This window comes from Coregonus lavaretus, assembly GCF_964263955.1.
Source record: "Coregonus lavaretus genome assembly, chromosome: 31".
In the NCBI taxonomy this organism is placed as follows: domain Eukaryota; kingdom Metazoa; phylum Chordata; class Actinopteri; order Salmoniformes; family Salmonidae; genus Coregonus; species Coregonus lavaretus.
In genome coordinates this window covers 29265439-29288171 of record NC_140018.1, presented here as the reverse complement: position 1 = coordinate 29288171, position 22733 = coordinate 29265439, and the positions used below count along the sequence as shown (strand labels likewise).

At 41.9% G+C, this 22733-nt stretch overlaps 1 protein-coding gene across 6 annotated transcripts in view; it reads right to left on the bottom strand.

Annotated features, from left to right (window-relative positions):
* The window catches only part of LOC311107122 (sorting nexin-14-like), a 33866-nt gene that overhangs the window by 1469 nt on the left and 9664 nt on the right, over positions 1-22733 (bottom strand). For 4 of the 6 annotated variants that reach the window (XM_084149610.1, XM_084149607.1, XM_084149611.1 and 1 more), the window contains 17 exons: positions 18058-18102; positions 17889-17969; positions 17525-17639; positions 15350-15505; positions 15055-15179; positions 14819-14877; positions 14370-14396; positions 13507-13636; positions 13025-13199; positions 9884-9967; positions 8067-8167; positions 7743-7854; positions 7408-7448; positions 7069-7188; positions 5224-5347; positions 2131-2295; positions 57-152 (listed from right to left, as the gene is read on the bottom strand). In XM_084149610.1, the coding sequence (XP_084005736.1) occupies positions 57-152; positions 2131-2295; positions 5224-5347; positions 7069-7188; positions 7408-7448; positions 7743-7854; positions 8067-8167; positions 9884-9967; positions 13025-13199; positions 13507-13636; positions 14370-14396; positions 14819-14877; positions 15055-15179; positions 15350-15505; positions 17525-17639; positions 17889-17969; positions 18058-18102 (1756 nt within the window). Of the gene's footprint in view, positions 1-56; positions 153-2130; positions 2296-5223; positions 5348-6739; positions 6874-7068; positions 7189-7407; positions 7449-7742; positions 7855-8066; positions 8168-9883; positions 9968-13024; positions 13200-13506; positions 13637-14369; positions 14397-14818; positions 14878-15054; positions 15180-15349; positions 15506-17524; positions 17640-17888; positions 17970-18057; positions 18103-22733 lie in introns of those variants that run through there. The other 2 variants (XM_084149609.1, XM_084149612.1) reach the window with 2 other exon arrangements.

Genomic DNA, 22733 nt, shown 5'->3' with positions numbered 1-22733 from the left:
CTCCTTGTCATGCAAAGTGTGTCATGTCATGACCAGGCTAAAAGCTTGGGTCTAACCTGGCAAATAATTCATCATCTCTTCAAATGCCTTCTTGGCTCTTCTCTGCTTGTCTACTGTGGCGCGTTCCTCACTGGTCTCACAGAACACAGCATCTAATATTGGGCAGAAAACATAAATCATGAGTCTGGGAGAAGTGGATCAAGTAAGGCAAGGCAATTCCAGAACTGAATGGACCGGAGTTCACAACACCACCATAGTGAGATTGCTAAACACTGAATGTGTGTGTTGCCCTCAAACCCTTTGGTGGAGCCTTAGGAAGGAAATAGGAGGGGAAGAAAGTCAATAAACAGTCAAAGGTTTATACAGTTGAAGTCTGAAGTTTACATACACCTTAGCCAAATACATTTAAACTCAGTTTTTCACAATTCCTGACATTTAATCCTAGTAAACATTCCCTGTCTTAAGTCAGTTAGGATCACCACTTTATTTTAAGAAGGTGAAATGTCAGAATAATAGTAGAGAGAATGATTTATTTAAGCTTTTATTTCTTTCATCACATTCCCAGTGGGTCAGAAGTTTACATACACTCAATTAGTATTTGGTGGCATTGCCTTTAAATTGCTTAACTTGGGTCAAACGTTTCGGGTAACCTTCCACAAGCTTCCCACAATAAGTTGGGTGAATTTTGGCCCATTCCTCCTGACAGAGCTGGTGTAACTGAGTCAGGTTTGTAGGCCTCCTTGCTCGCACACACTTTTTCCATTCTGCTCACAAATGTTCTATAGGGTTGAGGTCAGGGCTTTGTGAAGGCCACTCCAATACCTTGACTTTGTTGTCCTTAAGCCATTTTGCCACAACTTTGGAAGTATGCTTGGGGTCATTGTCCATTTGGAAGACCCATTTGTGACCAAGCTTTAACTTCCTGACTGATGTCTTGACATGTTGCTTCAATATATCCACAGAATTTTCCTTCCTCATGATGCCATCTATTTTGTGAAGTGCACCAGTCCCTCCTGCAGTAAAGCACCCCCACAGCATGATGCTGCCACCCCCGTGCTTCACGGTTGGGATGGTGTTCTTCGGCTTGCAAGCATCACCCTTTTTCCTCCAAACATAACGATGGTCATTATGGCCAAACAGTTCTATTTTTGTTTCATCAGACCAGAGGACATTTCTCCAAAAAGTACGATCTTTGTCCCCATGTGCAGTTGCAAAACGTAGTCTGGCATTTTCTATGGCGGTTTTGGAGCAGTGGCTTCTTCCTTGCTGAGCGGCTTTTCAGGTTATGTCGATATAGGACTCATTTTAATGTGGATATAGATACTTTTGTACCCGTTTCTTCCAGCATCTTCACAAGGTCCTTTGCTGTAGTTCTGGGATTGATTTGCACTTTTCGCACCAAAGTACGTTCATCTCTAGGAGACAGAACGCATCTCCTTCCTGAGCGGTATGACGGCTGTGTGGTCCCATGGTGTTTATACTTGCGTACTATTGTTTGTACAGATGAACGTGGTGCCTACTATTGTTTGTACAGATGAGCGTGGTACCTACAGGCGTTTGGAAATTGCTCCCAAGGATGAACCAGACTTGTGAAGGTCTACAATTTTTTTTCTGAGGTCTTGGCTGATTTCTTTTGATTTTCCCATGATGTCAAGCAAAGAGGCACTGAATTTGAAGGTAGGCCTTGAAATACATCCACAGGTACACCTCCAATTGACTCAAATTATGTCAATTAGCCTATCAGAAGCTTCTAAAGCCATGACATCATTTTCTGGAATTTTCAAGCTGTTTAAAGGCACAGTCAACTTAGTGTATGTAAACTTCTGACCCCCTGGAATTGTGATACTGTGAATTATAAGTGAAATACTCTGTCTGTAAACAATTGTTGGAAAAATTACTTGTGTCATGCACAAAGTAGTTGTCCTAACCGACTTGCCAAAACTATAGTTTGTTAACAAGAAATTTGTGGAGTGGTTGAAAAACGACTTTTAATGACTCCAACCTAAGTGTATGTAAACTTCCGACTTCAACTGTATTTATTTATTTTTATTTAACCTTTATTTAACTAAAGGGGGCAACATTACTGAAGCAACACACACACACCTGAGCACCCGCGCGCACACACCGTACCTCTGAGCATGGTGACGAGAGAGACGACACGGTGCTCCTGCAGGATCGTGTCCAGTTTGTGCTGGATGTAGTTATCCATGTAGGCCTCCAGCGTGTTCTTGAACAAGATCCGCCCCCCTGACAGGATGTGGTGCAACCAGTCTGGCATGTGGAACACCGCTCGACCTGCCGGTCAAACAATCTTTCAATCAAATGTATTTTGTTACATCAGCAGTTGTCACAAGCACAGTATGTCAACACAGTATGTCAACACAGCGCCAAACACAATGAGAAGAATTCTGACTGAGTAACAGATGTGGGTCTGACAGTCCTGACATGCAAACCTTGCTACAACTAGGGCTGTGACGGTCTTGGAATTTGGTCACAATTCAGTTTGTACACTTGCTTACATGGATATGCTTCTTAATAAAACCTATTTTAAACAAGCCATTACACTTTGTTATTATCATGGCATTTCATTATTATTATTATTATTCAGTTTATTACTTAGAAATATTAATCAACAAATTAAGAAATGCCAGGTTGGAGAGAATGTTGCATTTTCATATTGACAACATTAACGGAGTCAAAATGAAGATATATGCCTACTTTGTCCATGTGTTGGCTTTTCTGCATATTTTTTTATTATACAGATCCTATTTCGATGCACAAAACCATTCAAATAAAGTACGATGGGTTTTCTCCCACTTTTCACCAAATATTCACATAATGTCACAAACCCTGCTGCTGTCATTCGATGGCATATGTTCTTCAAAGAGAGGACGCCGTAATGAGAAAAATGATGTAGCCTAAGCTACGGAAAATAGCCTATTTACAAGATTAAATCAAGACAGAAGTGTTTGATTTTTATTCAAGAGAGTCCAGACGGGCTACTTTAGGAAACTTTCTGAATGGACATATAGGCCTATAGAGAGAATCAGCGAACTCACAGGCACACCCATGCAGAAGCACCTGCCAATCAAAGCCACCAGCTACTGTCAGACACAAGCAAATATTTATCCTTCCCTTAAAAACTTATTTTAAAAAAACTAGGCCTACCTTAGGCTTTCCGAAAGTAGGCTATAAGATAATGAATTGACAAGGAAAGTATCAAGAGGACAGCTATGCTATAGTATGAAGATGAAATTGACAATCATGAAACTAGAAACAAATACAGGCAACATATTGTGAATATTGCATGGGAGGAAGAATTTGGAGCTGGGATATCACCTGGCATTCTGCAAATGAAAGGATACACTCATCCTCTATCTGCATCAGGCATGAGTTACTACAGTTGAAAGTATTTCATTGCCTACACTTTTGCAGGAGTAGACTTGCCAGATTGTATCCAGATAGAGCCAACCTGATATAGATGCCATCAGGCACACACCACTCTGTATCACATGTACTGGTCATGCCCGACACTAGTTCCATTCTGGTCCTCCATCTTTGAGACTTTCTCATATATATGCAATAAGGAAACCCCCGAAGGGCTTCCTTTTTGTAACACCCAAGCAGAAGCCATAGCCTTCTCGTCCTTTCTGGCTCGCTGACTTATCCTTCTATTATTTATATTTACTATTTACATCCATGTACTTACATAGTATATTTTCTTATTTTCTTATTATTATTAACATTTTGTCCAACAGCTGTTGGATAGGATAGTACCAATGTAACTTGTTGCTGTGTTTATGTTTTGTTACTGTTGACTATGTTCTATCTTTATATCTTTTATAAACCAATAAATACAAATTGCAATAATAAACACACACAACATAGCCTATTTATCAGCAACGCTGATTATCGAGGAGGAGAGTTTTGGAAAGGAACTATCATAATGTTAAACAAAATGGACTTACTGTGTGAGGTGAAGAAAACATTACTGAGAAGCCCAGCTGGGCACTTTCCTACATTTGACATTTACGAGAAGCAGGCCAGGTACTTCTATGCGTGCTCAGGCGCCCACGCTCCGTCAACATTAACAGGACAGAGAAACCAGACACATGCTCATTGCTCACATGGCGCGCGTAAATGATGGTATGAAATAAACCTAAACATCTTTCTGTAGGAGGTTGTGAACTCTGCAAACAACGTTTCCACTCCGATAATTAAATTACTGTAATTAATACAGGCATTAACATAAATGAATGTAACCAAATGACAGGGATTAACAGTTAATTGCCAGTTTTACAAACGGTAGGCTACCAACATACATTCATAAAAGTGCATTGCTGGCCAGACTTTATAGCCTATGCTACTATTCTACTTTGCAGGGATAGGATGGCGGCATATTTCTTTGTCTCGCCTATGGCGGCATATCAGCCAGGACCGGGCCTGATCAGCATTGATGAATATATAAACGAAGAAAAGATTCTGTATCAAATTATATCATGCCAGGTTGGAGAAGATTGGCGCATTGTCCATTTTTTGCACAACATTAGCGCATTATAAGCCTCAGAGCCAGAATAACCTTGTAGACTGCTTTTGAATAATTAATGAAGTCAAACACATCCAACCTTTTTTCAAAGAAGAACCAATTGATTTATTTACTAGCAAGCAATGAAAATCTGCATTGTATAAAAAGAAAGTCAACACATCAAGCAATTTTTTTAACTGAAGCGCTCTACACCCCCGCGCATCTAGGGATTTGCTGCTCAAGCATCAAAGAACAATTGGAAATAGGAGATCTAGAACATTTAATAGACATACTAAGTTAGCGAAATTGCTTATAATCATTAGTAAACACTATAAGGTAAAGTTTATCTACATGAAAATAAAGTTAATAAAAATGTTTAAAAATCCTAAAATGAATATAGGCCTATTTGAACAGTTTTGATGGTATTTTGTTTTCATTTCAGACTTTATCCATAACCTTCAGTTACACGGTTATTCAATTACCGTCACAGGCCTACCTACAACCTTCATATCATTACATATACTGTACTGTAGTGGCCATCACTGGCAGTACTAGAACCTCCATATTCTCTCACTAGATTCACTTCTAATGACAGCCGTATTATGCTCAAGATGTTTGTGTTATTTGTGTGACTACCATATTTCAAATCATGGTTCAGTCACAGGGGACTACTTCTTCCCTAGTGCTTGGTCACTTACCCATGAACATCATGTAGTCATACATCCCTTCTACTGACATCATCTCCATAAAGCAGTTCCGGTTGCGTTTCTTCTCCGGGCCCTCGGACAGGTTAGCGTTGTTTTTGTACAGGTCAGTGAAGAGCTAGGGAGACAGGAAGATACACAGAGTATTTTATATTGACGAGAAATGAAAGACTACAAAACACACAACTCAGTCTTTCAAGGCAGTTCAGCGTGAGTCAAACCAGTCAATTAACAAGTCTGACACACTTACTTAATCATTTCAATCATAATTTACATGCATAATTTCCATGGAATATGTTCTTTCAAAAGTGCTAAACCCTGGTATAAACCCTGGAATTACCAGTTAGTGGAAGGAACATTATGGTTAGTGGAAGGAACATGCAAATATTTATCATTGTGACTTAAATAAGCACATCCTGTCAAAGAGCAGGGCTAAGGAGTATTTGACACCGTGACAAAATACTAAAATATTTGGTTCCAGCATTCACCGTGGGGTCATTCGGAAAACGGCTGACAGTTAAGAGGAATGGTTTTAATTTATTAGTTAGGGTCAAGGCCAATGTTCCCTCTAATTTTTTTCAGCACTGAGCAAATTTCAGGTCTGCTGAGCGCAAGCTTGAACGTTGTGAAAATGTTGTGCAACTTCCAGCACACGTTTACTGTGAACACTAAGGCTGTACCCGCATTAAGTTAGTTTCAGACAGAGGTCAAGTAGGCTACTGTGGCTATTTGATCATAATGTAGGCCTACCAGAGTGGCCTACCATCAAAAACAATGGAGAAAATGCATCCCATAACATTTTAACACGGAAATAGCTGTTCTATCATTCAGCCTACAGTAGCAGCCAATGTGTGGTGTTCAATGTAGGCCTACATTCCATGAGACTTTTTGGAGAAAAAAACATGCAGGGCTTGACATTAACCTGTTTATCCACTTGTCCTTCAGACAAGGTGGTGACGGAAAATGAAACCAATTATTAAAAAGTATTATTATTCTCATACCATTATTACAGAAAATAAGACAAATTATGCTATCCTTTGCCTATTGGCTACTTAGCTTATTCAAACCTGTCTCAAAATACAACACTGCCCCTTTAAGGCAAGAAAAAGCTCTCTACCCGACTCGCTTTTCAAAGATGCTTTTGTAGGAAGCAATCACTCCCCCATTACTGACTACAAATTATCTATAACTGGGGTAATAACTCACTAAGTAGCAAAGGATATGAACAAAAGTGCACACGTAGCTACATGCAGGTCTCGCTTTGATCTCAAAACAAGTGCATCTACTCACGACCGCTCATGCTGTAAACACAGTCCAGTCCAAAGTGAATGGCACAGATCTATATATGGTAATGGTCTAAGCTGCACTGGTTTGTGTAGAGTACGAGCTGAGTCGTTGCCTGCAATAAAATGTTGAATTGAAAGTGGCTAATATTGCATTGATTTGATCACAATTCCCACAGTAAAGGGAAACATTGATAGTATTAACTAAGGGGGAAAACTCTAGAAAGTTGAGTGAAGTTCAATCTCGTGCTTCTCTCTGTGCGGGCTGATATTTCTTCTGCACGGAAGTCCACCCGCGCACAGCTTAGAGGGAACATTGGTCAAGGCTGTCCACTGAAGCAGGATACATTCCTAGATATATCTGAGATTGATGGGAGGGATGTATACAGTCAGTGTTCACTGTGAAGTGTGTATGTGGTCCCAGGGCAAATGGGGAGTTTTGCACAGTTGGCACGCACAGTAACTGTAAAGATAAAGCCAGGGAATTTTGGGGAAATGTGACCTTATTTTATGATTTTTTTCAAAAATGTGGGGTATTTTGCAACCCTAGCCTCACCTTCTTGTTATTCTCAGCAGTAGGGCTGAGGATGGTCAGCTCTGGTCTGCTAGGTTTGGCTTTGGGAGATTCACAGGAGTTGAAGAAAGACTGGATGAAGGGCTCCAGGTGCTGTCCTTTCTGGCAGGCAGAGATGCAGAGGAAAACACAGACAGAACATCGTGATAAATATCAGTCGACTGAGCCGGAAGGCCAGCACCACTATTGTCTGATCATATCTACTTCCTTTACCAGTTAAATTAAGTCCCAGAGATTAACTATAACATTGATATATTGGTATTGGCTGGAATCCCAAGAGACATTCTACTATTAAAAGCTCATTGGATAAATGCCTCTTACCTCTTTTATAATTTTTCCAGGGACAGACCTGAATATTTTACCTGAGAAGGAATAAAATCAATTAATCAACACAGCTCCACATGGAGCTACATAGCTAATCAATGATGGATTTCTCATGTATTTCTCCATGGCATCTTCAGTCCTATAAATTCTGTATGAATGTATGGTCAAAAGTAGTGCACTATATAGAGGATAGGGTGGCATTTGGAACACAGCACATGTACTTCTCCAGGGCATCTTTAGCCCTCCTTGTGTTATAATGTATGTATGTGCTATTAAATGCTGCATAAATGTTAATGATGTACTGTATGAATGTGTTATAAAACGCTCCATACCGAGGTTGACATCAGGCAACATCTTGTCCATGAACTGAGATTCCATGCTGTGAGGTGATAGGAAGTCTGCCAACAACTGACTGTTACTTAGCTCTGGGTGCTGCACCAGTCTCTGTTCCCAACACATGGATGCAGGCATGGATGCAGGCACGGATGCACGCACCACACACACAATATAAATACGCATATGCACACACGCACAGGACTCACCAAAAGTGAGAGAGATGAAGATAGAGTAATTTGATTTAAAAATAATAATAATATGCCATGAATACACTACAGTTACTATACACTATGCAGAGCAACAGGCCTATGAATCAATACCTGCAAATACTCTTCAAATTCTTCCCTTTTGGATGATAAGAACTCATAGTTCTTTGGTCCAATAATTCTTTTGGAGGGAAGCTGTGCATCTGCAAATGAGCCTGTGCAAAAGAGAACAAGGTCAAATGACCATCCACAGGACGGAAATAAAGCCAAAAAGGTACACTTTGTCTGTCGAAATGTGTGAGAAAGTATACAGTGGGGAAAAAAAGTATTTAGTCAGCCACCAATTGTGCAAGTTCTCCCACTTAAAAAGATGAGAGAGGCCTGTAATTTTCATCATAGGTAAACGTCAACTATGACAGACAAAATGAGAAAAAAAATTCCAGAAAATCACATTGTAGGATTTTTAATGAATTTATTTGCAAATTATGGTGGAAAATAAGTATTTGGTCACCTACAAACAAGCAAGATTTCTGGCTCTCACAGACCTGTAACTTCTTCTTTAAGAGGCTCCTCTGTCCTCCACTCGTTACCTGTATTAATGGCACCTGTTTGAACTTGTTATCAGTATAAAAGACACCTGTCCACAACCTCAAACAGTCACACTCCAAACTCCACTATGGCCAAGACCAAAGAGCTGTCAAAGGACACCAGAAACAGAATTGTAGACCTGCACCAGGCTGGGAAGACTGAATCTGCAATAGGTAAGCAGCTTGGTTTGAATAAATCAACTGTGGGAGCAATTATTAGGAAATGGAAGACATACAAGACCACTGATAATCTCCCTCGATCTGGGGCTCCACGCAAGATCTCACCCCTTGGGGTCAAAATGATCACAAGAACGGTGAGCAAAAATCCCAGAACCACACGGGGGGACCTAGTGAATGACCGGCAGAGAGCTGGGACCAAAGTAACAAAGCCTACCATCAGTAACACACTACGCCGCCAGGGACTCAAATCCTGTAGTGGGAGACGTGTCCCCCTGCTTAAGCCAGTACATGTCCAGGCCCGTCTGAAGTTTGCTAGAGTGCATTTGGATGATCCAGAAGAGGATTGGGAGAATTTCATATGGTCAGATGAAACCAAAATAGAACTTTTTGGTTAAAAAAACTCAACTCGTCGTGTTTGGAGGACAAAGAATGCTGAGTTCCATCCAAAGAACACCATACCTACTGTGAAGCATGGGGGTGGAAACATCATGCTTTGGGGCTGTTTTTCTGCAAAGGGACCAGGACGACTGATCCGTGTAAAGGAAAGAATGAATGGGGCCATGTTTTGTGAGATTTTGAGTGAAAACCTCCTTCCATCAGCAAGGGCATTGAAGATGAAACGTGGCTGGGTCTTTCAGCATGACAATGATCCCAAATACACCGCCCGGGCAACGAAGGAGTGGCTTCGTAAGAAGCATTTCAAGGTCCTGGAGTGGCCTAGCCAGTCTCCAGATCTCAACCCCATAGAAAATCTTTGGAGGGAGTTGAAAGTCCGTGTTGCCCAGCGACAGCCCCAAAACATCACTGCTCTAGAGGAGATCTGCATGAAAGAATGGGCCAAAATACCAGCAACAGTGTGTGAAAACCTTGTGAAGAGTTACAGAAAACGTTTGACCTGTGTCATTGCCAACAAAGGGTATATAACAAAGTTTTGAGAAACTTTTGTTATTGACCAAATACTTATTTTCCACCATAATTTGCAAATAAATTCATAAAAAATCCTACAATGTGATTTTCTGGAATTTTTTTTCTCATTTTGTCTGTCATAGTTGACGTGTACCTATGATGAAAATTACAGGCCTCTCTCATCTTTTTAAGTGGGAGAACTTGCACAATTGGTGGCTGACTAAATACTTTTTTTCCCCACTGTAAGCGTCATCTTACCATGAAACTCAGTGAGTTTATTTTCTAGAACATAGAATTCCATGTATCTTCTGAAGATGGACCAGTTCTCTGTTTCTTGCCCCACTAAGAGAGAAAACCGCTCAAGAATCAACAGAATTGAAAACCAACATCAATATGGCAGTTTTATATTTCCCAATCCCCACACTGTCATAATTCATCAAATCTATGGCTGCGTCCCAAATGGCTCCCTATTCCCTACATAGTAGGTAGGGCGACATATCAAATTCATTCGATTCATTTGAATGTATGTTTTAGCTCCATGTTCCAAATGCCAATGTATCGCAAGAATCAAGGTTCATTCTATCCCCGTTTTTATTAGCGTTAATGTATTTTTGGTCTCGTCTCCTTCGCTCCTTCTGTGTTGTGTGCACCTTCCCACCCGCACACAGACACCATGCCCCACCCACTGCCACTCACAACAAAGACTAAATAAACTGCTTGTTGTCAGAGAGGAAGAAGTTAAACTTGCTATTTGCATTTTAAGTTTGGTCCAACAGAATTGGTCATATGGACACCGAAACGCTTAAAGATATTATTTTACTGTAATAGAGAACGATAGTATTTTATATGTCTCAACTCCCAACTTTTATAACAGAGCAGACCCTACTAAATCGGGAGAATCAATAAACATGACTGTGGAAAATTAATGCTCCGTTTCTGTCGCGCTACCACTAGCAGCATTTTAGCCACAGACTTATGTGCTAGCTGTCTAGTCTGTTTTTTATCAACGTGCAATGAGCATAAAAATACTCATTTATATGAGGAATTGGCAACTCATTCTCATTCTGAGAAATAAGCATGTTCTTATCCAGGTAGGCCACTAAACAAAGTGAACTGGCTATGTTGTTCAAACAGTTGAGACGGACAGGAGGGTGTCTCCATAACAGTTCAACTGTTCTACCTTGTTAGCAAGCAAATAGAAGGCTTATGGTTGAAGGCTTATGTTTTAGCCTAGGTATAATTTTACAAGCTCTGAATTCATTAGATTTTTGCTAACTGTTTGAAATGCAGCGTATTTTACCTTTAAATTGTGCAACAATGCTTATTTAGAGAAAGAGTAAAAAATAATTGAGATATACACTACCAGTAAAAGCTTGGACACCTATTCATTCAAGGGTTTTTCTTTATTTTTACTATTTTCTACATTGTAGAATAATAGTGAAGACATCAAAACAATGAAATAACACATGGAATCATGTAGTAACCAAAAAGGTATTTTATATTTGAGATTCTTCAAATAGCTACCCTTTGCCTTGATGACAGCTTTGCACACTCTTGGCATTCTCTCAACCACCTTCATGAGGTAGTCACCTAGAATACATTACAATTAACAGGTGTGCCTTGTTAAAAGTTAATTTGTGGAATCAGTTGTGTTGTGACAAGGTAGGGGTGGTATACAGAATATAGCCCTATTGTCACGATCGTTTACGAACGAGACGGACCAAGGCGCAGCGTGATATGCATTCATATTTATTAACGACTAAACATACGACAAAACAACAAACGAAACGTGAAGTCCAAGGTAGCATACAAACAACATACCTTACACGGAACAAGATCCCACCACTAACAGGTACCAAAAGGCTGCCTAAGTATGGTCCCCAATCAGAGACAACGAGCAACAGCTGCCTCTGATTGGGAACCACACAGGCCAACATAGATCTATACATTGTAGAATCTACACCATAGAAACAACATAACACGGAATATACACACCCTGACTCAACAAATAAACGTCCCGAGTCAGGGCGTGACACCTATTTGGTAAAAGACCAAGTCCATATTATGGCAAGAACAGCTCAAATAAGCAAAGAGAAACGACAGTCCATCATTACTTTAAGACATGAAGGTCAGTCAATCCGGAAAATTTCAAGAACTTTGAAAGTTTCTTGAAGTGCAGTCGCAAAAACCATCAAGCGCTATGATGAAACTGGCTCTCATGAGGACCGCCACAGGAAAGGAAGACCCAGAGTTACCTCTGCTGCAGAGGATAAGTTCATTAGAGTTACCAGCCTCAGAAATTGCAACCCAAATAAAATGCTTCCCAGAGTTCAAGTAACAGACACAGCAACTATTCAGAGGAGACTGCGTGAATCAGGCCTTCATGGTTGAATTGCTGCAAAGAAACCACTACTAAAGGACACCAATAAGAAGAAGAGACTTGCTTGAGCCAAGAAACACGAGCAATGGACATTAGACCGGTGGAAATCTGTCCTCTGGTCTGATGAGTCCAAATATTAGATTTTTGGTTCCAACCGCTGTGTCTTTGTGAGATGCAGAGTAGGTGAACGGATGATTTCCACATGTGTGGTTCCCACTGTGAAGGATGGAGGAGGTGGTGTGATGGTGTGGGGGTGCTTTGCTGGTGACACTGTCAGTGATTTATTTAGAATTCAAGGCACACTTAACCAGCATGGCTACCACAGCATTCTGCAGCGATACACCATCCCATCTGGTTTGGGCTTCGTGGGACTATCACTTGTTTTTCAACAGGACAATGACCCAACACACCTCCAGGCTGTGTAAGGGCTATTTGACCAAGAAAGAGAGTGATGGAGTGCTGCATCAGATTACCTGGCCTCCACAATCACCCAACCTCAACCCAATTGAGATGGTTTGGGATGAGTCGGACCGCAGAGTGAAGGAAAAGCAGCCAACAAGTGCTCAGCATATGTGGGAACTCCTTCAAGACTGTTGGAAAAGCATTCCAGGTGAAGCTGGTTGAGAGAATGCCAAGGGTGTGCAAAGCTGTCATCAAGGCAAAGGGTGACTACTTTGAAGAATCTCAAATATAAAATATATTTTGATTTGTTTAAGACTTTTTTTGGTTACTACATGATTCCATATGTGTTATTTCATAGTTTTGATGTCTTCACTATTATTCTACAATGTAGAAAATAGTAAAAATAAAGAAAAACCCTTGAATGAGTAGACGTGTCCAAACCTTTGACTGGTACTGTATATCGTGAATCGCCCATAACAATTTTTAGGCCATATCGCCCAGCCCTATAACATAGTGCACTACTTTTTAACCATGACCCTCTGATCTAACGTAGTGCATTATGTAGGTAATAGGGTGCCATTTGGGACTAACTCAAACACCTCTGGTCGTGCCCTCACCTTCCTTCCTGTCGTTGCGCTCCACGTCGATACAGAACACGGGGACCCTCTCCCTATTGACCTCGTCAACATAGGGGATGGTGATGCTCCAGGCTGACAGGTTCCTCAGGACTCCTGGAGTACTGCAAGCCTCCACTGGGGTGTTATCCTCCACCACCATAGTGGCCTCCTCAATCTGCAACACATGGGATGTGTGGGACGACAGTTGAACTAAGCTCATGAGGCACTTAAAAGTTATATTCTTCTAGAATCATATATATAATTTATATAAATGTCAAAAAATTGATGTACCAATCGCAAAATGCCCCATTAATTGTACTTAACTAAAAAATAAACCCTTTGGTAGTGATAAGCATGAATACCACCTATTCATATACAGATAGTGGAGGATGAGGTGGTGATCTTGGTTTCTCTTTGGGTTTCAGTTTTAAAGTATTGCACTATATCGGGAATAGGGTGCCATTTGGAGGGGAAGTCCTCACCGCTTCATCTTCAGCGTTGACCATGGCGTACGGCAGCATCGCCCCCTCCATGGTGGTGCTTTTGAAGACACCTTTGATTTTGCTGCCGATCCTGCTTATCCCGAAGGTCTCCCCTCGCTTTGAGATGTTCCTTCACAGGCACACACAAAAACATATGCGCGAACAACACACAAGTGAACACACCAACTAGGAAATGGAGAGACAGAAAGGGATTTGTGTGCGACTGCATGTGTTCCTGTCAACAGTTGTTGAGGCCACTTATGCAAACGTCCGATGTTAATGCAGCGTTACCTCAAGTCAAAATGCCATGCTGATGTCCAAATCCGAACATCAACACACAAAGACAGCACACATTATGAAACGTTGCACATTCAACTAATGCCATTAGGGACAACCAATGAGGGTTGAAGAGAGATGGCGTGAAATTGAGGCCCTTACACTGTCCCAACAAGGGGGACTTGGTCGGGCAGCTGTTACGCACAAGAAAACTATGGACGCTCACACAAGACAAGGCTAGATAGACCAAGAGAGAAACGGCATGAGAAGAGACTAGTAATAGGGCTATGGGCAATGCAATCTTTCTCCTCTTCCTCCATTCAACACTCGCGACTTTGTATATTCAAAGGTCCAACTAAAATAGGACCAATTCAACACGGTAAAGAGTAAGTCAATACAAAAACACATACAAACACTAGCTTGCAAAAGCCTACTGAAGACAAGAGCCCCACAATGCTTTTTTTCTACGGCAAATGTTGGTTCCATTCACTGCATTCTGGGCATATTAAGTCACATATCTTGCATGCAGCTAAATCAACAGCAGACAGCCGCGGGACATTAGCATCATTCAAAAAAAACATACTCACCTCATATCATCCAAACTCAGACTATTCCTGGAATAGTAGGCACAATGTATTACCGGTTGCCAGGATAAACAGGACCAGCCCACAAATAGTACAAATTAGCCTCAGTGCCCTTTGTGGGGATGTGGTGGGCGTCAACAAGTCTGTTACTGGGGCCAATAATAATAATACACCACCCTAATGTTAGACGTAATGTCTTGTAACAGTCTTGATGTGAACTTGATTTAGACTTTGTGTATTACATGAATGAAAATAAGATAAATGAAACTACTCTTAACCTTTCTGTTTAGAAGAATATGAAAGCTCTCCAATGAAGTCTCTATTTAGGATGTAAAGACAAAATGTGTGTATTATATTATATGACTATAAAAAACTAACTACACTAAACACTTTAGCTTTGAATAATATTAGACATCTTTCCAATGTTAGTCATTACCATCAGGAGCACAAACCTGTTCATTCTGGAATCCATTTTTGGAGACTCCACCCCCCTCAGCAGGTGTCTGAAATACTGCAGAGAGAAAGAGTTCTAAACGGGGGGAAACGTTATCCATTTGTCAACTTGCTTTTGTATAGCGAAACTTGCTTTTGCATATCGTTTGACTTTGTCATATTATGTATGCCCTATGTGCAATTTAGAACACAGATGGATAGTATAGTACAGTGTAAGTGCTATACTTGGGCTCACCTCGTCGCTGTGGCAGAACATGGGGGTGAAGACGCTCTCCAGCAGGGACAGCACATGCTCATAGGCCTCAAACAGGCAGTGCATGGTCTGCAGCTTCACCACTCCCTCGTAAGGCCCCTGTGCAACTAGTGGCAATTATTGAGTGCAGTAAAACACATTAAAACAATTTAAAAGAGCCATGTCATATATAAGGTTTGTGGACTTTGAGAAAAGAGCACATATCTGATTGAAAAAGGCTGCTCACATCACACTACGTTGAACGATGATTGTGTCCTGAGAATCTAGCAGAGCTTACTGTTTCGTATTTCCTCGATGATGAAGGGGTCAAAGCTGATCTTGTCGACGCTCTCCTCCAGGCAGTAGGTCTCATAGAGGTGCTGCACCTCTCTGTGTAGGCGCAGCAGCTCAGAGTCACTCAGCTCCGGACACAGGATCTTATCATTGAACTCCTCTGGAATGACATGAAGGAGAAGTAGATGAATGCTGTTACAGTGTCACTTGATTTATCAACGTTATATAAAACTTTCAAATTCACAGTAGCGGTGTGTGGGTAAAATCACTGGGGAAGCCAAGCAAAGGGAAAAAAAGCCATATTACGACCTACGTGTTGTGATAATTGCGTTGTTTGTCCGATAACCTGTTAGTTCATATGCCTTGCGACCTTGATATATAGGCCTAAAGGCCGAGACAACCACTAAATTCAACCACTTTGTTTCATCACAAAACCGGAGAGCAACATCTGTCCGGTGGAGTCCACAAACCATATTGCATGTAACAAACAGTTACATGACCTACAGCATGGTCAATCAAGTTCATGTTTCCGACATTTTCGGACTACTAAACAATTATTGATTTAGAACACCGTAGGGTTAACACAAGTCGCAAAGAAAACAGGAGCTGCCTCCACTATTCCAGCACCATTTCAACATCATCAAATCACCTATGCTTAGTCTAATATAGTGACAACTAAAAGATTGCATAAACTATTTAGTCCAATCAACGTAAGCTATATATGATGTGGCTGTCCATGGCACTGATTTATGTGTGTGTGTGCGTAAGTAAGTAAAAAAAAACATGTTGACTCACTTGTAGAAAAACGCCATTGCCATCCTCCTCTCTTTCATGTTGCCGAAACGGTCTATGACTGTCACACAGTACACGCTTTTAGTTTTTGTTGTCCTAGGCTACCTGGCTAAAATGCTTGCTGACTAGCCTGACTTCATGGGCAACGATTAGCCATCTAGTTAACATTAGCCTACCACATCTAGCAACATATTGAACTTCCATCCTGTCAGGCCTGAGGCACAATGTATACATTTATGGTTGGATCAGAATCGCCGTTATAATCATTGGTCAGTACGGAGAATTAAGTAAAACCACAAGTCCAAATTCCTATCTCCGTCTATGGCTAATTTAGGAAAGGGTCAATTTCAGCTAGCTAGCTAGCCACCGGAGGAAAACAACACAACGAGATGCAACAATTCAAGTTTTTTTCTGTAAATGACGTTTGGCTTGATGTGATGTGATTGGCGTGAAGCCAAATCCAAACTTGCTTCCCTTGAGAGGACCATTCACAGTTGAGCTCACTCAGTTTAGCTCAAAGCTGATTGACTATTATTGTATAATTGTTTTATCAAGGGAGGCCAAATGCTAGCTGGCATCCCTTGCATTCAATGCTACGGCAGCAACAATATCATACTATTTTTGATCAGACAGCATCAGATAGATGGGCTACACATACAGAAGGGTGCATTTTGAATAGCTACCTCTGTATTCATATGGGTCTCATTCAAACCCATGTTAATTTATGCAAATCTTAAATGGTTATAGTTCAAAAAGTATATATAGTATCAACAGGTTTTTGACAAGCGATCTAAGTAGGGTCAGTCTGAACATCTCAATGTTGGTTTGGAGTTGATAGCTGAAACAGTAAAAGGGTTAATAGGTCTAGATTTTATTTATTTTCAAGTCTATGGCCCATTTTTTTGCCATTTAAATTAAATTGGGAGCTCATTTAAATATTGCTGTAGTAAAAAAAGTTCAAATGCTATCAAAAATATTTTCTCAAGCAATCTAAGTTGGGGCAGTCTGCACATTTGAAAGTTGATTTCGTGTTAATAGCTTAAATCATTTAAGCTCTAGAGCGGGCCGGAAGAAGTCAAATAATAAGACATCTAGAGTGTCTTGCCTTCAGCAAGCACACTAATAAAGAAAGAGAAGTGGGGTTGAGTATGGTTACTCTAGACATCACTGGCTATGGTTACTCTGTGTCATCACAGATTCATGGTCTTCAATATAAATGCCTCAATATGGGAGTAGCATGCAGGTAAGATGGCAATACAAATGTATTTTTGTCATGACAAAAAATATTTTTTCAATTGAATTGTAAGGGTGAGAATGTGGTAGGAGGGGCAAACAAAGGCCTTATATAGCCTTGTTTGAGGATCTCTGAAAGTAGTGCTGTCCTTACCCACAGTGAGGCAGAACTGGAGAACCTGCACGGCCCCCTCCTGCTTCAGGAAGTTCATAAAGCGGAAGAACAGGCCCTGTTGCTCCCGGATCTCCTTCAGCTCCAGCTTCAGCACCTGGGAAACCACAGGCAGGAGGACAGCCACAGAGTTCAGAAATGTGTTTGTCCATGCAAAACCCTAAACCAATACTTCATCTATTGGCTTTTTTTTTGTTGTCATGTCTGTTTTAGTTTACTGACTTCCTTTCTAATTGTGCTTGTTAGAACTAAGAAGGTACAGTAGTACAGCTATTAGTTGTCAGTGGAATGGATACATAACTAAAAGGGCTTTCCGTTCCAAATGCCGATGGGACTAAGTACTTACAGATGTCTTCTTGGTACGAGGGTCAGCGTATTTCTGCAGGAATGGAACCAGGGCAGATGGTGGCTCCATGGCCAGCTCAGGCTGGGGAAAACATTTCAGGAATAAATCACAAATGCATGACAGCATGATGCTTCCACGTCAGGATTGGTAAAATGCCCAATTTACTTACTGGAGAGTCATCAACAAATACTAGCACCATGTGGTTCACAGTATCCTGAAAGGCAACAGGAGGAATGCATCAATAAGACGGAATTTGTCAACCACCACTCAGTTAAATTGCTACCATTCCAGAAGTACATGTTCTGCTCATTTACAGTGGCTTGCCAAAGTATTCACCCCCCCTTGGCATTTTTCCTATTTTGTTGCCTTACAACCTATAATTAAAATAGATTTTTGGGGGGTTTGTATCATTTGATTTACACAACATGCCTACCACTTTGAAGATGCAAAATAAACAGAAAACTTGAGCGTGCATAACTATTAACCCCCCTTAGTCAATACTTTGTAGAGCCACCTTTTGCACCAATTACAGCTGCAAGTATCTTGGGGTATGTCTCTATAAGCTTGGATTGAGGTCTGGGCTTTGACTAGGCCATTCCAAGACATTTAAATGTTTCCCCTTAAACTGTACTCATATCCTTCCATATCCTTGTCTGTACATAATGCCCTGAATCTATTCTACAACGCCCGAAAATCTGCCCCTTTTTTTCTCTGTACCCAACGCACTAGAAGACCAGTTCTTAAAGCCTTTAGCCGTATCCTTATTCTACTCCTCCTCTGTTCCTCTGGCGATGTAGAGGTTAACCCAGGCCCTGTAGCCCCCAGTATCACTCCTACTCCCCAGGCGTTATCATTTGTTGACTTCTGTAACCGTAAAAGCCTTGGTTTCTTGCATGTTAACATCCGAAGCCTCCTCCCTAAATTTGAGTTATTCACTGCGTTAGCACACTCCGCCAACCCTGATGTTCTAGCAGTGTCTGAATCCTGGCTTAGGAAGGCCACCAAAAATTCTGAAATGTCCATCCCCAACTACAACATTTTCCGTCTCGATAGAACTGCCAAAGGGGGTGAGGTTGCAATCTACTGTAGAGATAGCCTGCAGAGCTCTATCATACTATCCAGGTCTGTGCCCAGACAGTTTGAGCTTCTACTTCTAAAAATCCACCTTTCCAGAAATAAGTCTCTCACTGTTGCCGCTTGCTACAGACCCCCCTCAGCCCCGAGCTGTGCCCTGGACACCATATGTGAACTAATCGCCCCCCATCTATCCTCAGAGTTCGTACTGCTTGGTGACCTAAACTGGGATATGCTTAACACCCCGGCCAACCTACAATCTAAACTAGATGCCCTCAATTTCACACAAATTATCAACAAACCTACCAGGTACAACCCAAAATCTGTAAACATGGGCACCCTCATAGATATCATCCTGACAAATTTACCCTCTAAATACACCTCCGCTGTCTTCAACCAGGATCTCAGCGATCACTGCCTTATTGCCTGCGTCCGTAATGGGTCCGCGGTCAAACGACCAACCCTCATCACTGTCAAACCCTCCCTAAAACACTTAAGCGAGCAGGCCTTTCTAATTGACCTGGCCTGGGTATCCTGGATGGATATTGACCTCATTCCATCAGTAGAGGATGCCTGGTTGTTCTTTAAAAGTGCTTTCCTCTCATTCTTAAATAAGCATGCCCCATTAAAAAAAATCTGAACTAAGAACAGATATAGCCCCTGGTTCTCCTCAGACTTGACTGCCCTTGACCAGCACAAAAACATCCTGTGGCGTACTGCATTAGCATCGAACAGCCCCCGCGATATGCAACTTTTCAGGGAAGTCAGGAACCAATATACACAATCAGTTACGAAAGCAAAGGCTAGCTTTTTCAAACAGAAATTTGCATCCTGTAGCACTAACTCCAAAAAGTTTTGGGACACTAAAGTCCATGGAGAATAAGAGCACCTCCTCCCAACTGCACTGAGGCTAGGAGACACTGTCACCACCGATAAATCTACAATAATCGAGAATTTCAACAAGCATTTTGCTACGGCTGGCCATGCTTTCCACCTGGCTACCATTACCCCGGCCACCAGCTCTGCACCCTCCGCTGCAACTTGCCCATGCCCGCCCCCGCTGCAACTTGCCCATGCCCCCCCCCCCCCCCCCCCCCCCCCCCCCGCTTCTCCTTTACACAAATTCAGACAGCTGATGTTCTAGAAGAGCTGAAAAATCTGGACCCCTACAAATCAGCTGGGCTAGACAATCTGAACACTTTCTTTCTAAAATTAGCCGCCGAAATTGTCGCAACCCCTATTACTAGCCTGTTCAACTTCTCTTTCGTAACGTCTGAGATCCCCAGAGATTGGAAAGCTGCCGCGGTCACCCTCTACTGATGCCATTAAGGCAAAATGGGAGGAAGAACTAGGGACTGATATTTCGGTGGCAGACTGGGAGGATAGCTTGGAGTATATCCACACCTGCTCCATTAACTCCAGACATCGTCTCATACAATTTAAGGTATTACACAGATTACACTATTCCAAAACTAAACTGCATAGGATATTTCCTGATACATCCCCTATGTGTGATAAATGTCAGACTGAGCAGGGTACACTACTCCACTGCTTTGCCCTATGCTCTAGCCTGTATGGTTATTGGTGTGGAATTTTTGGGGTCCTCGCTGAAGTTCTGGAGACTTCAATAGACCCAGACCCGCTTCTGATAATCCTGGGAGTGTCCGATTCCCTAAACGGATTAACCAACTCCCCAAAACAACTAATCTCTTACAGTCTCATTTCGGCAAAAAAATTAATCTTGTTGTTTTGGAAAAGGAGGGAAGCGCCCTCTACCAAATTATGGCTCAGCGAATTGGCAAACACTGTACACTTAGAAAGAATTAGATATATTCTGAACAATAAATTATCAACATTTGATCAAATCTGGCAGCCTTTCCTCTCTTACTTGGACCAGTCGGCGCTATGAATTTGTACTTTTTAACGCACTCAATTGTCATATTGTAATCTACCTTTGGGCAGCGTGTGCTGGCCCCGACACTCGAGCAGTCGGGAGGGGAATAGGGTGGAATAAGGGGGGCGGGATAAAGGGGGGTATAAGTGGGGAAGTTACATCTACCCTTTTTCTTTCTACCTGTCCCTGTTCTGTATGTCGTGTTTTGTAATATTTGTTTTGTGTCCAGAACTCTGGGTCTTGTTGTTCATGTCTGTTCTCTTATGTTTAGATAAGAACTGTACACATGTCTTTCATACCTATACACCATTATTTGTGTGTGTTCAAAAAAAAATATTTGAACAAGGAAAGCTGCCGCGGTCATCCCCCTCTTCAAAGGGGGCGACACTCTAGATCCAAACTGTTACAGACCTATATCCATCCTGCCCTGCCTTTCGAACGTTTTTGAAAGCCAAGTTAACAAACAGATCACCAACCATTTCGAATCCCACCGTACCTTCTCCACTATGCAATCCGGTTTCCGAGCTGGTCATGGGTGCACCTCAGCCATGCTCAAGGTCCTAAACGATATTATAACCGCGATCGATAAAAGACAGTACTGTGCAGCCGTCTTCATCGACCTGGCCAAGGCTTTCGACTCTGTCAACCACCGCATTCTTATTGGCAGACTAAATAGCCTTGGTTTCTCAAATGACTGCCTCGCCAGGTTCACCAACTACTTCTCAGATAGAGTTCAATGTGTCAAATCGGAGGGCCTCCAAACAAGCTTCAACGCCATACAACACTCCTTCTGTAGCCTCCAACTGCTCTTAAACACTAGTAAAACTAAATGCATGCTCTTCAAACGAACGCTGCTTGCACCCGCCCACCCGACTAGAATCACTACTCTCTGCGGGTCTGACCTAGAGTATGTGGACAACTACAAATACCTAGGTGTCTGGTTAGACTGTAAACTCTCCTTCCAGACTCACGTTAAGCATCTCCAATCAAAAGTTAGATCTAGAATCGGCTTCCTATTTCGCAACAAAGCCTCCTTCATTCATGCTGCCAAACATCGTAAAACTGACTATCCTACCGAACCTTGACTTCGGCGATGTCATTTACAAAATAGCTTCCAACACTACTCAGCAAATTGGATGTAGTCTATCACAGTAACATCCATTTTGTCACCAAAGCCCCATATACTACCCACCATTGTGACCTGTACGCTCTTGTTGGCTGGCCCTCTCTACATATTCGTCGCCAAACCCACTGGCTCCAGGTCATCTATAAATCACTGCTAGGCAAATCCCTGTCTTATCTTAGCTCACTGGTCACCATAGCAACACCCACCCGTAGTCTGCGCTCCAGCAGGTATATCTCACTGGTCATCCCCAAAGCCAACACCTCCTTTGGCCGCCATTCCTTCCAGTTCTCTGCTGCCAATGACTGGAACGAACTGCAAAAATCTCTGAAGCTGGAGACTCTTATCTCCCTCACTAACTTTAAGCATCAGTTGTCAGAGCAGCTTACCGATCACTGCACCTGTACACAGCCCATCTGTAATTAGCCCATCCAACTTTTGTTTACCCCATATGTAACACTGTGTTGTTGTTTTTATCGCACTGCTTTGCTTTATCTTGGCCAGGTCGCAGTTGTAAATGAGAACTTGTTTTTAACTGGCTTACCTGGTTAAATAAAGGTGAAATAAATAGCAGTATGCTTAGGGTCATTGTCCTGCTGGAAGGTGAACCTCCGTCCCAGTCTCAAATCTCTCAATTCTGACCAGTTTCCCAGTCCCTGCCGATGAAAAACATTCCCACAGCATGATGCTGCCTCCACCATGCGTCACTGTGGATGGTGTTCTCGGGGTGATGAGAGGTGATGAGAGGTGTTGG